Raw genomic sequence first — 16,016 nt, forward strand, 5'->3', positions numbered from 1 at the left:
GAGAAGCTCCAATTAAACTATCTAGACTGCCACACTGCACAGCACATTCAGTCTACTACTTCATGGGTAACTTCCCCTGCTCTTTAGGAGAAGTGATGATGCTGATCCATTCCCCAGTAAGAAAATGTGACATGAAACACTGCCATGCTCTACCAGGTTAAAGTAAGCATGTCACAGTGCGGGAAAGACATGTAAATCAAAGGAATGGCTGAACACAATTATAAATACATTTGTAGGTAAGGCAATAAACATTTATGTATTTCAGCAATGTATATAGTTTGGAGCTCTTGTTCAAATCTAGCCCACAGCCTTTGGCAGTCTACTTTTGCTACAGCACAAAAGGACCATAAATACTTAAATCCAACATTGGCAGTCATTTTATTTATCAATTCCTTTTTTAAAAAAATTTTATATATAAAATTGAAAGTTTGATAGAATTTCCCAGGACATGCAGAATAATATGCAGGTGTTAAATGAAGAGTTAATGTGGATTCACAGATTAAAAGCTCTGCCACCTCCTGATGTGGATATTGATTTAAACTCTTCATTTGATTTTGTAGCCTTTTATGTTTCTCTCACAGATTTCTGTTCCAGTGTATCTTTTGATTTTTTTTATGGTGTTTGATGTTTTAATCCTATTAACTATATGATTGATTACATGAGTTCAGCATCTATTTATATCAATGTAACAACATGGTGGTTGAAGGTAGAACTTGATGAACATAGGTGTTATTGGCCTGACTAATGCAACTATAACGCATTCTGAGTTCACATTGTCCTGATGAAGTACATGCCAGTGAATTAAATCACGCAGAAAATCTGCCACTTTTTACCTGCTGTGTATTGTTGCTTAGAATGTGCTTTGTTTGGGATACCTTGATTTTAATGATGGACAATTAAATCTCTAAAGTAAGGGTTTATTTTGTTTGCATAGAAGATAAATACAATCTAAGGAGAAGGATAGGAAATTGGAAAATGGGTGGCTTGATGGGTGGGGATAAGGAGAATTGGATCAGCTAGCAACCCTGACAAAAATCACTCCTAAATGAACCACATAAGTGTGGATTGAGCCACTGCCATTGGTAGGTTCCAGTAAATCATGTCCCAGATCTATCATTAAGGAATACTTATTTAAAAGGTCATGGTTACTATTAAAAAGGTTAATACTGTGCTTGATTCTACTTCTAACTAAAAACTGAGTTAAGTCTTGGTGAGTTAATCAAGCAGGGTAAAATTGGTATAACAACCATTTGCTCTCAGTAAAATTGCAGCAATAAGCAGATGTGGTCTTTCAAATACCCCAGGGGGGGCATACTGTGCCATTGTGAAAATATTTCCTAGTCATATAACAGAAGAACAGTCAGTGTCACTGCTGAGCTATCATCTGATTATACTGCATGATCGCCACTCCAACGGATGCCCATAGAGGTATTTTTGATATTCTCAATGTAACCAATTTTAGGTTTATAGTCTGACCATCCAATGATAACTCTTACATCTACTGGTTAGTAGTTGAAAGGCTTGCCTGTCAGAAATGTCATGATGTCATGTCAGATGCCATCTGGTCATATTTTTGTTTGATTTTTTTATTTTGTTTTTCTGCTGTGATTGAGTCTTAACCATACACATTTTAAGTCCTCCAAGCATTTTAAATTCATTATCATACAGTGGTTTACTTTCCATGTGTAGGGCAACCGGTTTGATTCCTAGTCAAAATAACCTGATTAAAAATATTTAATGTGTATTCAAAATATCCTCTGTTTCTTGACAGGTGGTTCAGCAGACAATTTAAAGCGTTATTTAAGAAGGTAATTCTACTTAAAATAAAATTTAAAAAACAACAACATGCTCCATGCATTTCTGCAATCCATTGTCACTTATTCTGAATGGCACCACAATTCCCACTGCCAACAGACATGCACTGACATGCAGTCCAATGCAGCACGCTGCCAGAAATGGTACATTCACCCTTTTTTGGTGCGTTAGACAGCCCATTCAAATCAAAGGGCTGCCTTAATGCAACGCATGTCAACGTGTATGCTCTGACTAACCACAATGGTGTGAATGTTCAATGTGCTTAATACTATCCCTTGCAAATATAAAAACACCAATATATGCAGGTATATATTTACTAAACATGATTACATATATTTCAAATAGGTCTAGTATTTATATGTATGCTCAAGTGCCTGAATTTGTCTTGATCTCAGAAATCCCATGTACAGAAGCCACCGCTCCAAGCTCACTCCCGTGATGGACTAAATTCTCACACTTAAAGTGACATTAAACCCTCAGAATACTGTAATGTGTGCCTTACTGTAATCCATGGTAGTTTCCCTTCTCTTTGCTGCTCTTCCTTTTAAATCCTTGTGTCTTCTCATGCTTGGGGAGAACTTCACTTTGCAGCTCAGGGCCTCTTCCTGTAGTGCTGGCTCAGGTTACAAACCTACACGCAGACACCATGGGGGTGATTTACTAACCTAAACACACGCACGCACTAGGTGCGTGTGATTTTTACACAGCAAAGCGTATTTATCAACCAAAAAGTCTCTAAAAGCATATTTCCACTAATGCCATATATGGAAAAATCATGCACATGATGCATATATAATGCTGCTTCACAGTTTAGACAAAAATGGTTAGCTCATGCATTTACATTCCTGCATTCATCAACGCAAGCAACACAATGTAGAGCTAATTTACACAAAATCACCTTGCAATTCATGCAGGGCTTTGCACAACACACCTGCTGGGTGTTTAGATTCCACCCATAGATCATGCTGGGAGGGAACACACTACAGAGGTGTATACATGTTCATGGTGTGTTTATAAGGTTAGTAAATCAACCCCCATGTATCCATTCTAGAGACAAGGCAGTCTGCTGCAAAACAGAACTTCTGCCCAGCATGAGAACAGATACAGATTTAAAAGGAAGAGCAGAGGGTTTAATGTCACTTTAATTTACTATTTTGTATTGAAGTTATAGTCTATTATTATAGAACATGCAGTAAACTTTTGTAAATATGCCATTAACTATAGTTGTCATAGAATGCCAGCAAATGTTTTCATATAAATACCAACTGGTAATTCCCATTTGGCACATCTTATTGCACTGTAGCAAACCAGTATGTCTGTGTACTGTAGTACTGTAAGCACAGCTCCCAACGTTTAAGAGTTGCAGGCTACACTAAGCCCTTTCCCATATCCATCTAATGCATCTTCCATATAACTTTATTTGGGTTATCAAATATGAGTCTCCCTTCTTTTGATGCTCAAAAATCTAGACATACCATAAAACTGTGAGGGATTGACCAGTTTAGACAACTGTACTGAGTTTACTCACTTTATGAAGCTTGTATGTCTCATCATTTTCTCATTTATTTTTTTCATTTTACCTAACATTGTTTGTTTTGCTTTTCAGTTTGGCACGAAGTCAAGAAATTGACAAACCTGTGGCTGTTTTTTATGGATTAATTGGCAATGACGTCTGCAATACGTATGTTACATACTAAGAACATATTGTAACTATTTATTTATGAAACTAAGAAAAAAGTCATTTATATAGCTTTATTTGCTGTCATTTTAACAGTTACAAGTTATGGAAATGAAAAAGTGTACAAGATTGAAGGATTGGCCCAATAAATAACCTACACAAACCATGGAAGTAGCTGGCATGATTGACTCTACACTAATTCTCAATTTGTGAAGTGATTAGAGTTCATGCCAGCTGCCCTGCACTACTGCATAGATGGGTTAGTGTCTCTCTCTTGACTTATTTCCTGTCTGAGGCTGGCCATACACTGGTCTATTTTTTTCGTTCAACCCGCAGGATGAACAGGAAAAAAAATAGACCTGATTCGTCCATCAAAACTATCAGCATGTCGATCAAGGAATCCCTGCAGTTTACATACAGTGGATGCCGGCACCTGTCAGAATACCCAACCAGAGTGGGTAGCTCATTAGTTGCCAGCTCTGAGCGACCAAAGATTTTTCTGACCGGCTTCTTCGATCAAGGAATACCGATTGAAAGGGTGCCAACACGGCACATACTGTGTAAATTTTGTCTGGTTCCTCAAAAACCAGCTGAAATTCCAACAATGTATGTGCACCTTTAGTCTCAGTTAACATGTGGAAAACTGCTTGAAATGATGGACTGCAGAAAATAGGCATGTAAAAAGCATTTACGGTGCATGCCCTTTGAGGGACAAGATCTTTTTGGAGCCTCCTTGGACATCAAGTCTGTCATTGGGGGTAAGAGTACACTTCACGTCCTCCAAGTTTCCTGTGTCAATGCTCAGATTAGCAGACCTTCATGTAGCTTCTGCAGGTCTTTTGGAGCAAGGAGTTATCATCCTAGTTCCTTTATCATAAAAGTTCCAGATATTGCCTTGTTAACCACCCAGGGCAACCTTATTGTGAGGTATTTGGACAGCCTCCTGTTGAGAGAACAGTCAGCACAGGTCTTGAACAACAATGTAATGTGGTTCAGTTCAGACCCTAAAAAGGTGTGTGCTGGAACAAACTCCCTTAGAATAGCTGAGTCTGAACCTGGATACAACTGAAGCCAGAGTTATCCTTGAACCAGCAAAACGCCCAACTCTCCACCCTCAGACTTTTCAATCCAAAAGTCTTTCAACTTTGTCTCTGCATGTCCTGGAGTTGATGGTAGCCTTGTTCAATCAGTCCCATTTGGATGCCAGCCTGACAGGTTGGGAAAGGAGTTCTAGATAACTTGTTGGAGCAGGGGACATGGAAGCAAGAGGAATTCTAGCTACTGTCACTGATACATATTCTGGAGCTAAGAGCAATTTGATTGTCATTACCACTCTGGACATCTCGACTGGAATGTCTTCCAATAAGGATCCAGTCGCACAATCTCCAGGGAGGAATCAAAAGTTTTTCCATGACAAGAGAAGTAGAAACAAACCTGTCCTGGGTCAGAACCTGTGTCACAGGTGGGAAACATGGATGTGGACCTCCTGGCCTCCATATTCAACAACAACAGACTTAAGCAAGTGCAAATGTAAGCCAGGAGCAAAGATCCTCTGGTGAAAGCAGTGGATGCTCTGGTGGCTCCGAGGGAGCAATACAATCTGATCTTCACCTTTTCTTCCCTAAAACCCCTTCTTCATCTACTCCACAGGATTGAGAGGGAGGGCATTCTGGTAATGCATACAGCTCAGAATTGGCTCAGGCGAATGTGGTACTCTGACTTAGTCAGACTCTTGGCAGACACTCCAAGGGCTCTTCCTCATCTGATTTACCATTCTGCTTCATGTTTGGCTGATGAAGCTTAGGTCCTAAAGAACAGAGACCTCCCTGACTCCAACAATGATAAAGCCAGGGAGTACACTTTCTGAAAGATGTACCACATAAAAGACATACTTCACATGGTGCGAGTAAGGACATTTCAATTCTAGAAAATACTCTGTGGGACAAATCCTGACTTTTCTACAAAAAGGCTTGGGCCACAGTTGAGTACTAGTCCAAATATCGCTAACTTTCCATTCTTTAGTCAAGACTTTTGTACCAGGTGTCTCTCATGTAGCTTCCACTGTGAGCCCACCTGTGGTTTCATAGAAATTAAATCTGGTTCTCCCAGCTCTTCAAAATCCACCGTTTGAACCTATGAGGCATATTCCCCTTTCCACTCTCACTTACAACGTTGCATTCCTTGTTGCTACCACCTCTGCGAGACTAGTGTCAGAGCTAGCAACTTTGTCCTTGGGTCTTACCCAAGGACAAGGTGGAATTAGGGGCTAGAGCCTCTTTCCTTCACAAGGTGGTTTTGACATGGCAGCGACTGGACAAGAGAGAACTGAAATTGTTCAATGGGTGCAGTTACAGTCCTCATTGATTGACAGTTCCTAGAGTAATGTGCATTTTGTTTGTGCTTGCTACTTTTATTATAATTATAACTGGATAATGTAAACTGATGGCAGGCAGCTCCAAAACTACACTAGTACTGCAAGAGCTACTTGACATGATAATTGTACAGGTGGGAGTCATTATGGCATTTATTTGACTTTTTAGTATCTAAGTTGTACAGCAACCAAAAAAGAAAGTTTTACTTGTGTTCCAGTCATGCAGATACACTTAAGCATATGACTACACCTGCCAAGATGAAGGCCGATGTCATGGAGGATCTTCTATACTTAGATACCCTTTTACCAAATGGAAGTCATGTGATTTTAATGTCACTAGCTGATGGCCGGTTCCTCTGGGATACCTTACATGACAGATATCATCCCATTGGTAATTATCATTCATGACAATGCTTGTTTACCTTCATATTAAGTGGCTTTATAATATAACTAAATCATTGTATATTTGTAAATATGTAATGCATCTACAATTTCAATTGTCAAATGATTATCTCAAGTTCTTCTTTTCTTAATGCAGGACAGTTAAACAAAGATGTCACATATGCACAGTTCTACGATTTTCTGAGCTGCCTTTCGGTAAAAAAAAAAATTATAATACTTTTAAATACATCAAATGACAGGTAGTCACACAGGTACATAATATCAAAATATTAAGATGAATTATCTGGAAAAGATTTATTGTATTTCTTGATATATAAAGGCTTACAGGGTTATTCACAAAAGGGTGAAGAGTTTGGAGAAGGCAGGAGAAGGGAACAATCTAGGAAAACATAGCTGATTTGGAAAAACTCTCCCATTCGGCTCACTTTCCAGTTCAGCTATTTTGGCCTCAATTGTTCACTTCTCCTGCCTTCTCCAAAGTCTTCACCCTTTAGAGAATAACCCTGTGAGTATGACCATGTTTCATATTACACCATATTCAGGGTGGCATCACCACACTTGTAGTCTATTGATTTTTTCTCCCATCCATGTTACTGAATGTCTGTACCGAGGTATGGACATGGACGGTAAGAAGAGTCTGCAGGAGCCAGAGCATTGCAACTGCGATCCACAGATTGGGGTTGCAATGCTTTACTGGCTCCAATGCAAAAAAAATATTAAATCCAAGTTTTTTCCCTTTATGAAGAAGTCTGCATTTATTTTTATTTGTATCTAAAAGGTGACATTTAATATAAGGTTTTGATGTTTTTTTACTCTTTCTTTATTACAGGGTTAAAATGTCAGTTTTTTAGTTTTGTTCAGCCGATTTAAAACCGATTTGACTTTGTCTGAAGATGCAAACTGTCTTGCGGACCAGATAGGTTTTGACTTATGTTAGCTTGGATACGTTGTCTATGTCAACAAAACCATTCTGGAATTCTTGTAACTGCAAGACCTTTTCACATATATTTATTCTTCTTGATTATATTTAAACAGTATAGGTTAGATAAGGTGATGCTATCAAAAAACGCCAAATGTGTTCTATTATAACCAACATGGCAAGGTTTTCATTGGCCTTTGCTACTCCACAAAGTGAAGGGATGTAGCTTGAGTAGTGTAAACTTAGTCCTAAATTTCCTTTCAATAAGACATTCAGAGGATAACGATTTACTATGTATGTTGTTTTAAGTGAAATGACATTTGAAGATACATGTCCATACTATTCTATTAACATGTAATGTCAACCAGTTTAGAATTATGATTTCAGTTTTTAATCAAATCATTATTTGCTTTATGTTTAGATTAACCCTTGTGTAGGTTGGATGAACAAAAATGAAACAATCCGCAATCTAACCACTGAGGTAATAACCTTACACTAGGTACCAAGAAAGGCATAATCCCACATACAACAGGAATTAAGAAGGTCACCAGGTCTGTGTGTTTGTGTATAACGCGAGCCATACATGAAACCCCAACTGGCCTCACACAATGCACTTGCCAATTGCTATTAGTCAATAAGTGGACCCGTTTAAGAAACATCAGCACTTTTCACCTTTATAACTAATAGAAACTTTACTATTTATAAAAAGATTGTTAAAGGTTTTGTGCTTCTAAAATAGATTGGGGCAACACAAAATCCACAAAGTCTCTTTAGTCTGTGATTTGTGCCTCGTGGAAACCTGACCTCTTTTTTCATATGCATGGGCTGTAGTGTGTGCAAAGGAACACATAAGTAGAACAGTTATTTTACATCTGATTTTACTTTTTTAGATCTCAGCAGTTTAAAGTTAACAACAAACCAGCAGAATGGCTAAATATAGGAAGGTAAAAAGTGTGTTTACAAAAGTGGCTGTAGAACTAGTCATACATTGGCTACATACAGTACACTAATAGATGAGAGTTGTACAACTGCATGCAGCATGCCAGAGGATCCACATCTACTGGTTACTGAACGACACTGATCAGCAACATAAAATGTTTTTGCCTCTGTGATATGATCTGTAGCTTAAATTTAAAACAGCGCCCACATAATGATCCTATTCATGATTCCTATAAGATACAGCATTTTTGTTTTTAAGAGGAAAAGTTTGAAAACTGTTGTGCTGAAAATATTAATTATTCAATGTAGTATGGATAGTAGTAGTACAGTTTGCTGGAAAAGGAATTTGACATTAAAAACAAATAATGCCTATATCCATTTGATGTCCTTTAATGTACTATGTCCAGATTATAAAGCATGACATAATACTAAGGTCTATAGCTGAAAGGCAAAATAAATAAGCTTTTGATTATGCAATCTTGTCTATGTGATTGTTGAGTATAGAATTTCTGCTGCATATCTTACGTGTTATGTGTTGGTTTTTTTTCTTCATTTTCTTCTGTAGAGAGCTGAACAGCTTTCCGAAGTCCTTCAAGACATAACAGCTTCAGAAAAGTTCACTCATTTTGAGGTTAATTACTATGAAGATTTATATCAGAAAGGTAAGGCATCCATTGACTTTGTTATAGCTTTAAGTGCTTGTTTGCAGACCTGCATTTCTGGAAAGGATACAGAGGCGTGAATGTAGGGTGGAACATTTTTATCGGAAAAGGAAGGTTGCTTTATGATTTCATTCATTACTCATGTAAGCATGAAAGAATAGAACAAAATACTGTTTTGCATCCACCCACAATAACAGGTTTGTCAATGAAGAGCCAAATGTGTTGGAAATCTCTATGGCTCATTTAGGAAAGAATCAAAAGGGGAAACATCTCTGTCTGTTTCACAGCAGCCAATCAGATTCTCTTGTTTATTCCTTAATATTTTAAATGGTAGATTTGATTTTCATGAAGCAGAATAGCCTAAATACTTATACATGAGACCCATTGCTTTTTTAATACTTAGGGTGCATTTTTTTTAAATGGACTCAGTCATAAGATAATAATTTAGGCTGCCATTACTAATCTCTACTGTTACGAATGCTTGTTCTTGGGCTGTCATACTGATGCTTTGCCTTCAGTACTATCTAAGTGGCTGACCTGGAACAGGTATTGAGTTAAGGAATTCTGATACTTTCTAAAACTCATTTACAGCATGCTTGTCTATGCCTCAAACTTACTTCAGATGTCACACTTACTGTCAGATACAGATAGTCAAATAGGGCATCTAGCACTTTCAAAAGAAGGCTAGTGATGGTAGTGTCCACACTTTTGTCAAGACCTAGTGATTTAGCTCTCTTTTATACCTATAGCTCAGCATTAATATTATTTTTTTCAACTTGCATTAAAAGTATTTTAAGATTTCAACCCCTCAGATATTCAGGGCTGTATTTACCACAGTGACACTCATAGACCAGTTCTTTAGTCAGTCGGATAAAGGTGGCAGCACAAGGCCTCAAAATAGGGTTGCCACCTTTTTTTAAGCAAAATCCTAACACTCTGAGAGCGAGGAGAGACAGCTAGGAGAGAGAGAGAGAGAAAGAGAGAGAGAGAAGATAGACAGCCAGGAGAGAGAGAGAGAAAGGAGAGAAAGCCAGAAGAGTAGGGACAGTCAGGAAAGAGAGCGAGGAAAGACAGCCAGGGGAGAGAGAAAAGACGGCCAAGAGAGAGTGAGAGGAGGAGAGGGAGCGAGGATAGAATTAATCAGGAGGCCTTACACTGACTGTATTCTCAGTGACCGCCAATGTAACAGAGGTATTCACACTGGCAAGCAATGTAACAGGTATTCTCACTGACCGGCAATTACCATAAAATGATTAAGATTTCTAAATTAGCATAGATGCAATATTTGTTGGATTACAGTAGAAAAAGAAGAGCAGCTGAAATACCTTTTCCGCACAAAGATACTGCCAGAATTTAATTTACATATGAATGAGTTGCTGCTTACTCATATGTAAATAGTCGGCCCATTCATATGTAAATATCACAGTCAAGCCTATTTTAAGTGGGGGGCTAGTTGCCCCAATCCTAATTTTGGTTGGCCCTATCTGCCCGACATCTTGTGTCCAGGTTTCAGCTACCTTGAAACCTGGACACAGCACTCAAATCCCGGACTGTCCAAGTGAATCCAGGACAGGTGGCAACCCTACTTCAAAATCTACAACATGTGGTCATTTTTTTTACATTTTGTGTCCCTCTCTTGTCCTCCATGGACATTAGTGGATGGATTCAGCAAAATGGTCTATTGCAGTGGTCTCAAAGTACTGGCCTGCGGACCAATTGCGGCCCGCGAGTCGGTACTATGTGGCCCGCAGCCAGCTCACAAGTCAGGTATGCGGTCACGGACCGTGTACCAGACTTGCAGGAGCAGCTACACGTCAGATCACTTGTATGAAAACGAGCGGCGGCTCCATACTATACATTTCGCTCTGCTTGTCCGCAGCAGCGCTAAATGTACAAAAAAACTACTAGCCCGTCACCCGAAACTGCATGTCCTGGGCGTCGGGCGATAGGAATTCCACACCCCCGGGTACACTGTCAGCCCCGCCGCCTCAGCTATCACACATTCGCTCCATAAGACACACATACATTTTTGCCCGCTTTGTGTGTGTGTGTGGTTATTTCTTTATGTGTGTGGGGGGTATTTTTTTTATATGTGCAGGGGTAGTATTTTCTTATGTGTATAGGGGGGAGTGTATTAGGCTCCATTCACACCTGTATTTTTAGGTGCAATTAGGGATCCCTGCGTCAGGAACTTGCGTTTTCCTGCAGCAGGAATCCCTAATCTGGCATTTACAAGCGGCAGCTGTCACCCATTCAAGTTAGTGATCAAGTGACAGCTGCTGCATGTAAACTCCTACACACTGCACGTAATGGTATGTGATATGATTACATGCGGTTAGAAAACACTCTCCCTGGATGCACAATCAATGCGTCCAGGGATAGTGATTGATTCCTAGCCAAATGTAATCATATCACATACCATTACGTGCAGTGTGTAGGAGTTTACATGCAGCAGCTGTCACTTGATCACTAACTTGAATGGGTGACAGCTGCCGCTTGTAAACACCAGATTAGTTACATTTGCTGCAGGAAAATGCATGTTCCTTACTCAGAAATCCCTAATCACACCTAAAACTACAGATATTAATAAGGCCTTATTGTGTGTGTATTAGTGTCCGTAGTACCAAACCGGATATAGTTACATTTTATTTTAAAGTATGAAATTTGGTGAGCAGCACCCATGGGAGAAAAACATTGGTCGAGTGGCCCATGAGTGAATTGAGTTTGAGACCCCTGGTCTATTGGATGTTGAGAGGAGTCAGAAGACTAATTTTAGTTAAAAAAGCAAGCATTTGTCAGTCTGTACAGTAACAAAAAAAAAGCTGTGAATACGAAGCACACAGATTACGCCTTAGAAAAACATATACTAGTATTCGTTTTTACTGAAATAATCACATGACCCTAGGAGAAAAAGATTACAATGCTAGTCATTTTAATTTGTTCCATGGTCGCAATCATAGAGGTCCACCTTAACACCACCCTCATAAAATGTGCAGAGCAAGATGCAGTAATATCCCTTTAATGCTATGTCTTCTTTTTTCCTCTTGTTCATTTCACCCACCTCTTGCACATTAGTGGGTTTTATTTAAATGCTTTGTGTTTTAATAAAATGTGCAGCTTTTATCCCCAGGACAGACAGATATATGAGTCTGTTATGTCTTTTGAATATAGCTTGTCGGTGTAACGATTTACAAACATTTCCGTTAGATGCCATCATATTTCATTCCACCCACACAATGTCCCCCTGTCATAATACATAACTATTTTTGCAAAATAGAGATTTTCTTTATTTTTCCAGCCTCTAAGGTTATTACATTTGCATTTAATGCTACGGTTATATAAGCAGAAGATGACTGCGTGCGAGAAAGAAAGGAAGAAATAAGCATCAGTGCAAATGCATTCTTTCATGCTCTGCTCCTTCATCCGGTTGTTTATAATTGTGTGCATCCTGCCTGAATTAATGACATAGAACTGGAAATTAAATATTTCACTGTTCCAGAATGTATTCTGGTCTTCTATAACTGTGAAGTGCATTGCGCATTGTGTTACCATCACTTTACAGTCATTTATGCTTGCTGGGTTTCCTCGCACACATACCTTTAATCAAGATAATGTCTTGCAGTTTTGCCTCAGAAATGGATCTTATTTCCTATGAAGCAACATAACAGCCCACTGTGCCAGTTGCATATTAAAATAAAGAGGTGTCTGCAGATTTTAAGGGCATGAATGCAAATATATACAGGGTTATTCACAAAAGGGTGAAGAGTTTGGAGAAGGCAGGAGACGTGAACAATCTAGGACAGGGGTGCCCACAATTTTTTGTGTTAAGATCTACTTTTGAAATGAGGAGCTACATGAGATCTACCACGAAAAAAAAACCTCCCTCACTCTCTCTCTCTTGGCTGTGTCTCCTGGCTGCTTCTCCCCGCTCTCTTTCCTGGCTGTCTCTCCTCACTCTCACTCTGCTGGCTGTCTCTCCTCCAGGCTCACCTTGCTGTATTTTGCAAACAGGGCATTGCAACAAGCTGTATAAACTAATATTCTTTGATGTAATACATAGCACTTCAACCACCAGTATGCACCAGAAAGGTGTCAGGGACACTTGGCTCAGCAAACTCAGGCTAATAGGTAATCATGTGTGCACAGCTAAATAAATATACCAAAATGGAATAAAGGGGCCGCCATTCACACCCTTCGTAATCTATCAGCATCAGCTTTGACAGCTACTGGTAGGTCACAATCTACCTAATGGGCACCCCTGATCTAAGACAACATAGCTGATTTGGAAAAATTCTCCCATTCAGCTCACTTTCCAGTTCAGTTATATTGTCCTAGATTGTTTACTTCTCCTGCCTTCTCCAAACTCTTCACCGTTTTGTGAATAACCCCGATAGTATTTAAGGTGAAAAGTTCCATTATTAGTACAACCCACATCTTAAAGTATATCTAAGCCCATTCACTAAAATCCCATAAAATCTTGTTAGTGTAAAATAAATGTTAGAGTAATTTCAAAAGTTGTTTTTAAAATATTTTAAGCTGCATCATTCATTAAACAAATAACCGGTGCTCCTGCCAATTATCAGGTGACAGCTGTCTCCCAGTTGTGCTCCATCATTGCCACCCTGTCCCGTACACCCCTGGATGTGAATACAGGCGACTGTGGCAATATATATTACACTTACATGAGCCCTATATATATAATTCCATTCTCCAGATGTTTATTTGTAGGCTTAACTCATAACGGAACATGTACAAAAGTAGTGGAACACGCTCTCTGGTTAATTTCTAAGTTCTGGAAAGTATAACATTTTACATCTATAAATAAACTGTACACAGAATATTCGAGTTTTTACTGTATTTAAACTGTATTTAGAATAAACAGCATGGATGTTTATTACAATTCATTAATAATATTTATTACATAAATGTGATTTTTCTTAAGTGACTGCAAAATGGGAAAGTTTGGGAAGGAAGCCATGGCAGCTGCTGGAACCAGTGGATGGATTTCATCCTAGTCAGGTAAGGAAATGTTCACATATCTACCTCCTCTTGCATTTAAAAGTGACCTGCACTAGTTCTGCCTCATTAGATGTGTCTCATTAAGATTGGGAAGCAACTAGTTAGAGGTACTTCTGGAACAAGAAGAGCTCACTGGTCTGATGAAAAAAAAGCCCATGATGGGACCAATATAGAGGTTTTTATTGTCTAAAAGGCCATGTTATTGTACCAAAAGTGCAGTTATCCTTTAATTACACCATCATATGAACATTTCTTTTGTGGCCATGAATTCGATTTGGGTACCAAATTGCTCAATGTCTAAGACTAGCCACTTGCCATGTGTAAAGATCTGTACTCTGATCCACTGTGTGTAGTAAATGGTCAACTTTTAAGTTAAACCCCCCAAACGCTAAATGAGACAACACCAAGTTATGTACAATTCACTGTACAGTAATATCATTAATATATTAAACAATGATATCAAATGATCATAATTTGTATTGTTCAAATCTGCAGTAGTCAGTTGTTTTTGTTTACTTTTACAAAGAACACAATCAGTATTCGTTTTTGCTGTAATTTATAACTATGTTACCTTTCCATTGATTTTGACTGTTCTGTACAGTTACATCTTCAGCTCTATATTTTTTTTCTTTTTTGCATCAAGTGGAAAAATATAATTTCTTGACTTTTAAAATTTCCAAACTGCTGTACAGTTTGAGAATTAAAACTGCCAAAAGAACTTTGTTAAAACTCCCACTCGTGCAATAATATTGTAGACATCTATCTGGTATTATGGAACACCTATAAAAAGTCTCAATCCATATATTGCTTTCAGTAGAAACTATTGAGTTGCATAGAAGGCTGAAAATTGTGATATTATAATCCTCATGTGTGTTCAACTGCAATGCATAATTGTTTCTAATGGTAGAAATAGCTTCCATTTTAGCTTAAAGGGGTAGGGTCAGGAAATACAGTGCGGGGGAATTAATCAAAACTGGAGCAGGCAAAATCTGGAGCAGCTGTGCATGGCAAGCAATCAGCTTCTCTCTTCAGTTTAGATTTGAAAATGAAAGAGAGAAGCTGATTAGTGCACAACTGCTCCAGATTTTGTCTGCTCCAGTTTTGATAAATTCCCCTCAGTAAGTTTCTGCTGAAAACGTCTCTTCCTAGTGCAGATTCAGAAACGCTATCTAAACCTAATAGTACATATGGAACGTATTCATTTTCAACTGCTTTAAATATGCATATGTTTTGTTCCATAGATTGCCTCTGCAGTTGGAGCAGATCTATTCTGGGAAGAAGCAATGCAAAAATGGCCTGGACTTTTTGGAAAGGAGAATCCATTCAATAAAGAAATAATAGCAAGATTTGGAGACCAAGGTGGATACTGACAAAGATTTGGCATATCTTGGAGACTATGCAATCATTTACATTTATAAAACTCAATTTATTGACTCTGGTGTTGGCTATAAGTTTGTTCCACTCCTTGTAGTAGTTGGTGAGTAAGTGGGGGCATCTTTGTGATATCGCACCTGTGTCCAAGGTTGACCTATAGGAGAAAAGGAGTAAGGGGGCTAGGTCCTTTTTAATAGATACTCAAAAAAATTTCCAGAGAGCTCTGCTGCCAGTCAACTATCCTAGTGAGTATATTTGTTTTATGTTTTACTATGAGATTAGTAATATGACATGTGGCACACTGGTAGCTTTAAATGGCATGAATTTTATATAGATAGGGTGGAACTACTGCTGAGACCAACATGCTGTTTTAGCTGCTACCATCTTTGTGGTTTCAAAGACAATGTTTAACCTCCTGTTTACTAAATTCAGTCTCCTTGCCAATCTCTGTAGATTGGTCATTTGCAAAACTCTGAACTAAATGAAGGAACTCCATTATGATTTTTTTGCATTCATTACTATTCTTCATTATAGTCATTGGTCAGTGACCAACTGTCATGGATTGGAGTGGTCAAAGACATGTAGAACTTTCAGCAATACCAGTGTTAGACGTCAGATCTGCCCATTTAATTTCAGTCAGTACAAGCCCAGATAATCTTTGACCTTTTATTGACTTAGGTGATATTACATCTTTTTGGGAAAAGAGGAGAGCTGATCCTACAATTCTCAGAGTTATTGGAAAAAAATATTTCTCTAGGGCCACATGAGAGAGATGTAAGTATTAGGGAACACTAGTGCTTGCACAAAGGGGAAGGAACAGCAGGATATCTGTGTGAA

The 16,016-nt window shown here is 38.5% G+C and overlaps 1 protein-coding gene across 1 annotated transcript in view; it reads left to right on the plus strand.

Moving 5' to 3' along the window:
• AOAH (acyloxyacyl hydrolase) overlaps positions 1-15,224 on the plus strand; it is a 102,226-nt gene extending 87,002 nt beyond the window's left edge. Inside the window, exons 15-22 of the mRNA XM_018562939.1 lie at positions 1,772-1,808; positions 3,422-3,496; positions 6,083-6,255; positions 6,403-6,461; positions 7,607-7,666; positions 8,690-8,786; positions 13,729-13,805; positions 15,047-15,224. Coding sequence (XP_018418441.1) covers positions 1,772-1,808; positions 3,422-3,496; positions 6,083-6,255; positions 6,403-6,461; positions 7,607-7,666; positions 8,690-8,786; positions 13,729-13,805; positions 15,047-15,175 — 707 coding nt within the window. The 3' untranslated portion in view covers positions 15,176-15,224. The remainder of the gene's footprint in view (positions 1-1,771; positions 1,809-3,421; positions 3,497-6,082; positions 6,256-6,402; positions 6,462-7,606; positions 7,667-8,689; positions 8,787-13,728; positions 13,806-15,046) is intronic.
• Positions 15,225-16,016: the final 792 nt, after the last annotated feature.

The sequence above is a fragment of the Nanorana parkeri genome, unplaced genomic scaffold (genome assembly GCF_000935625.1).
Source record: "Nanorana parkeri isolate BGI_ZX_2015 unplaced genomic scaffold, ASM93562v1 scaffold616, whole genome shotgun sequence".
Taxonomy (NCBI): Eukaryota; Metazoa; Chordata; class Amphibia; order Anura; family Dicroglossidae; genus Nanorana; species Nanorana parkeri.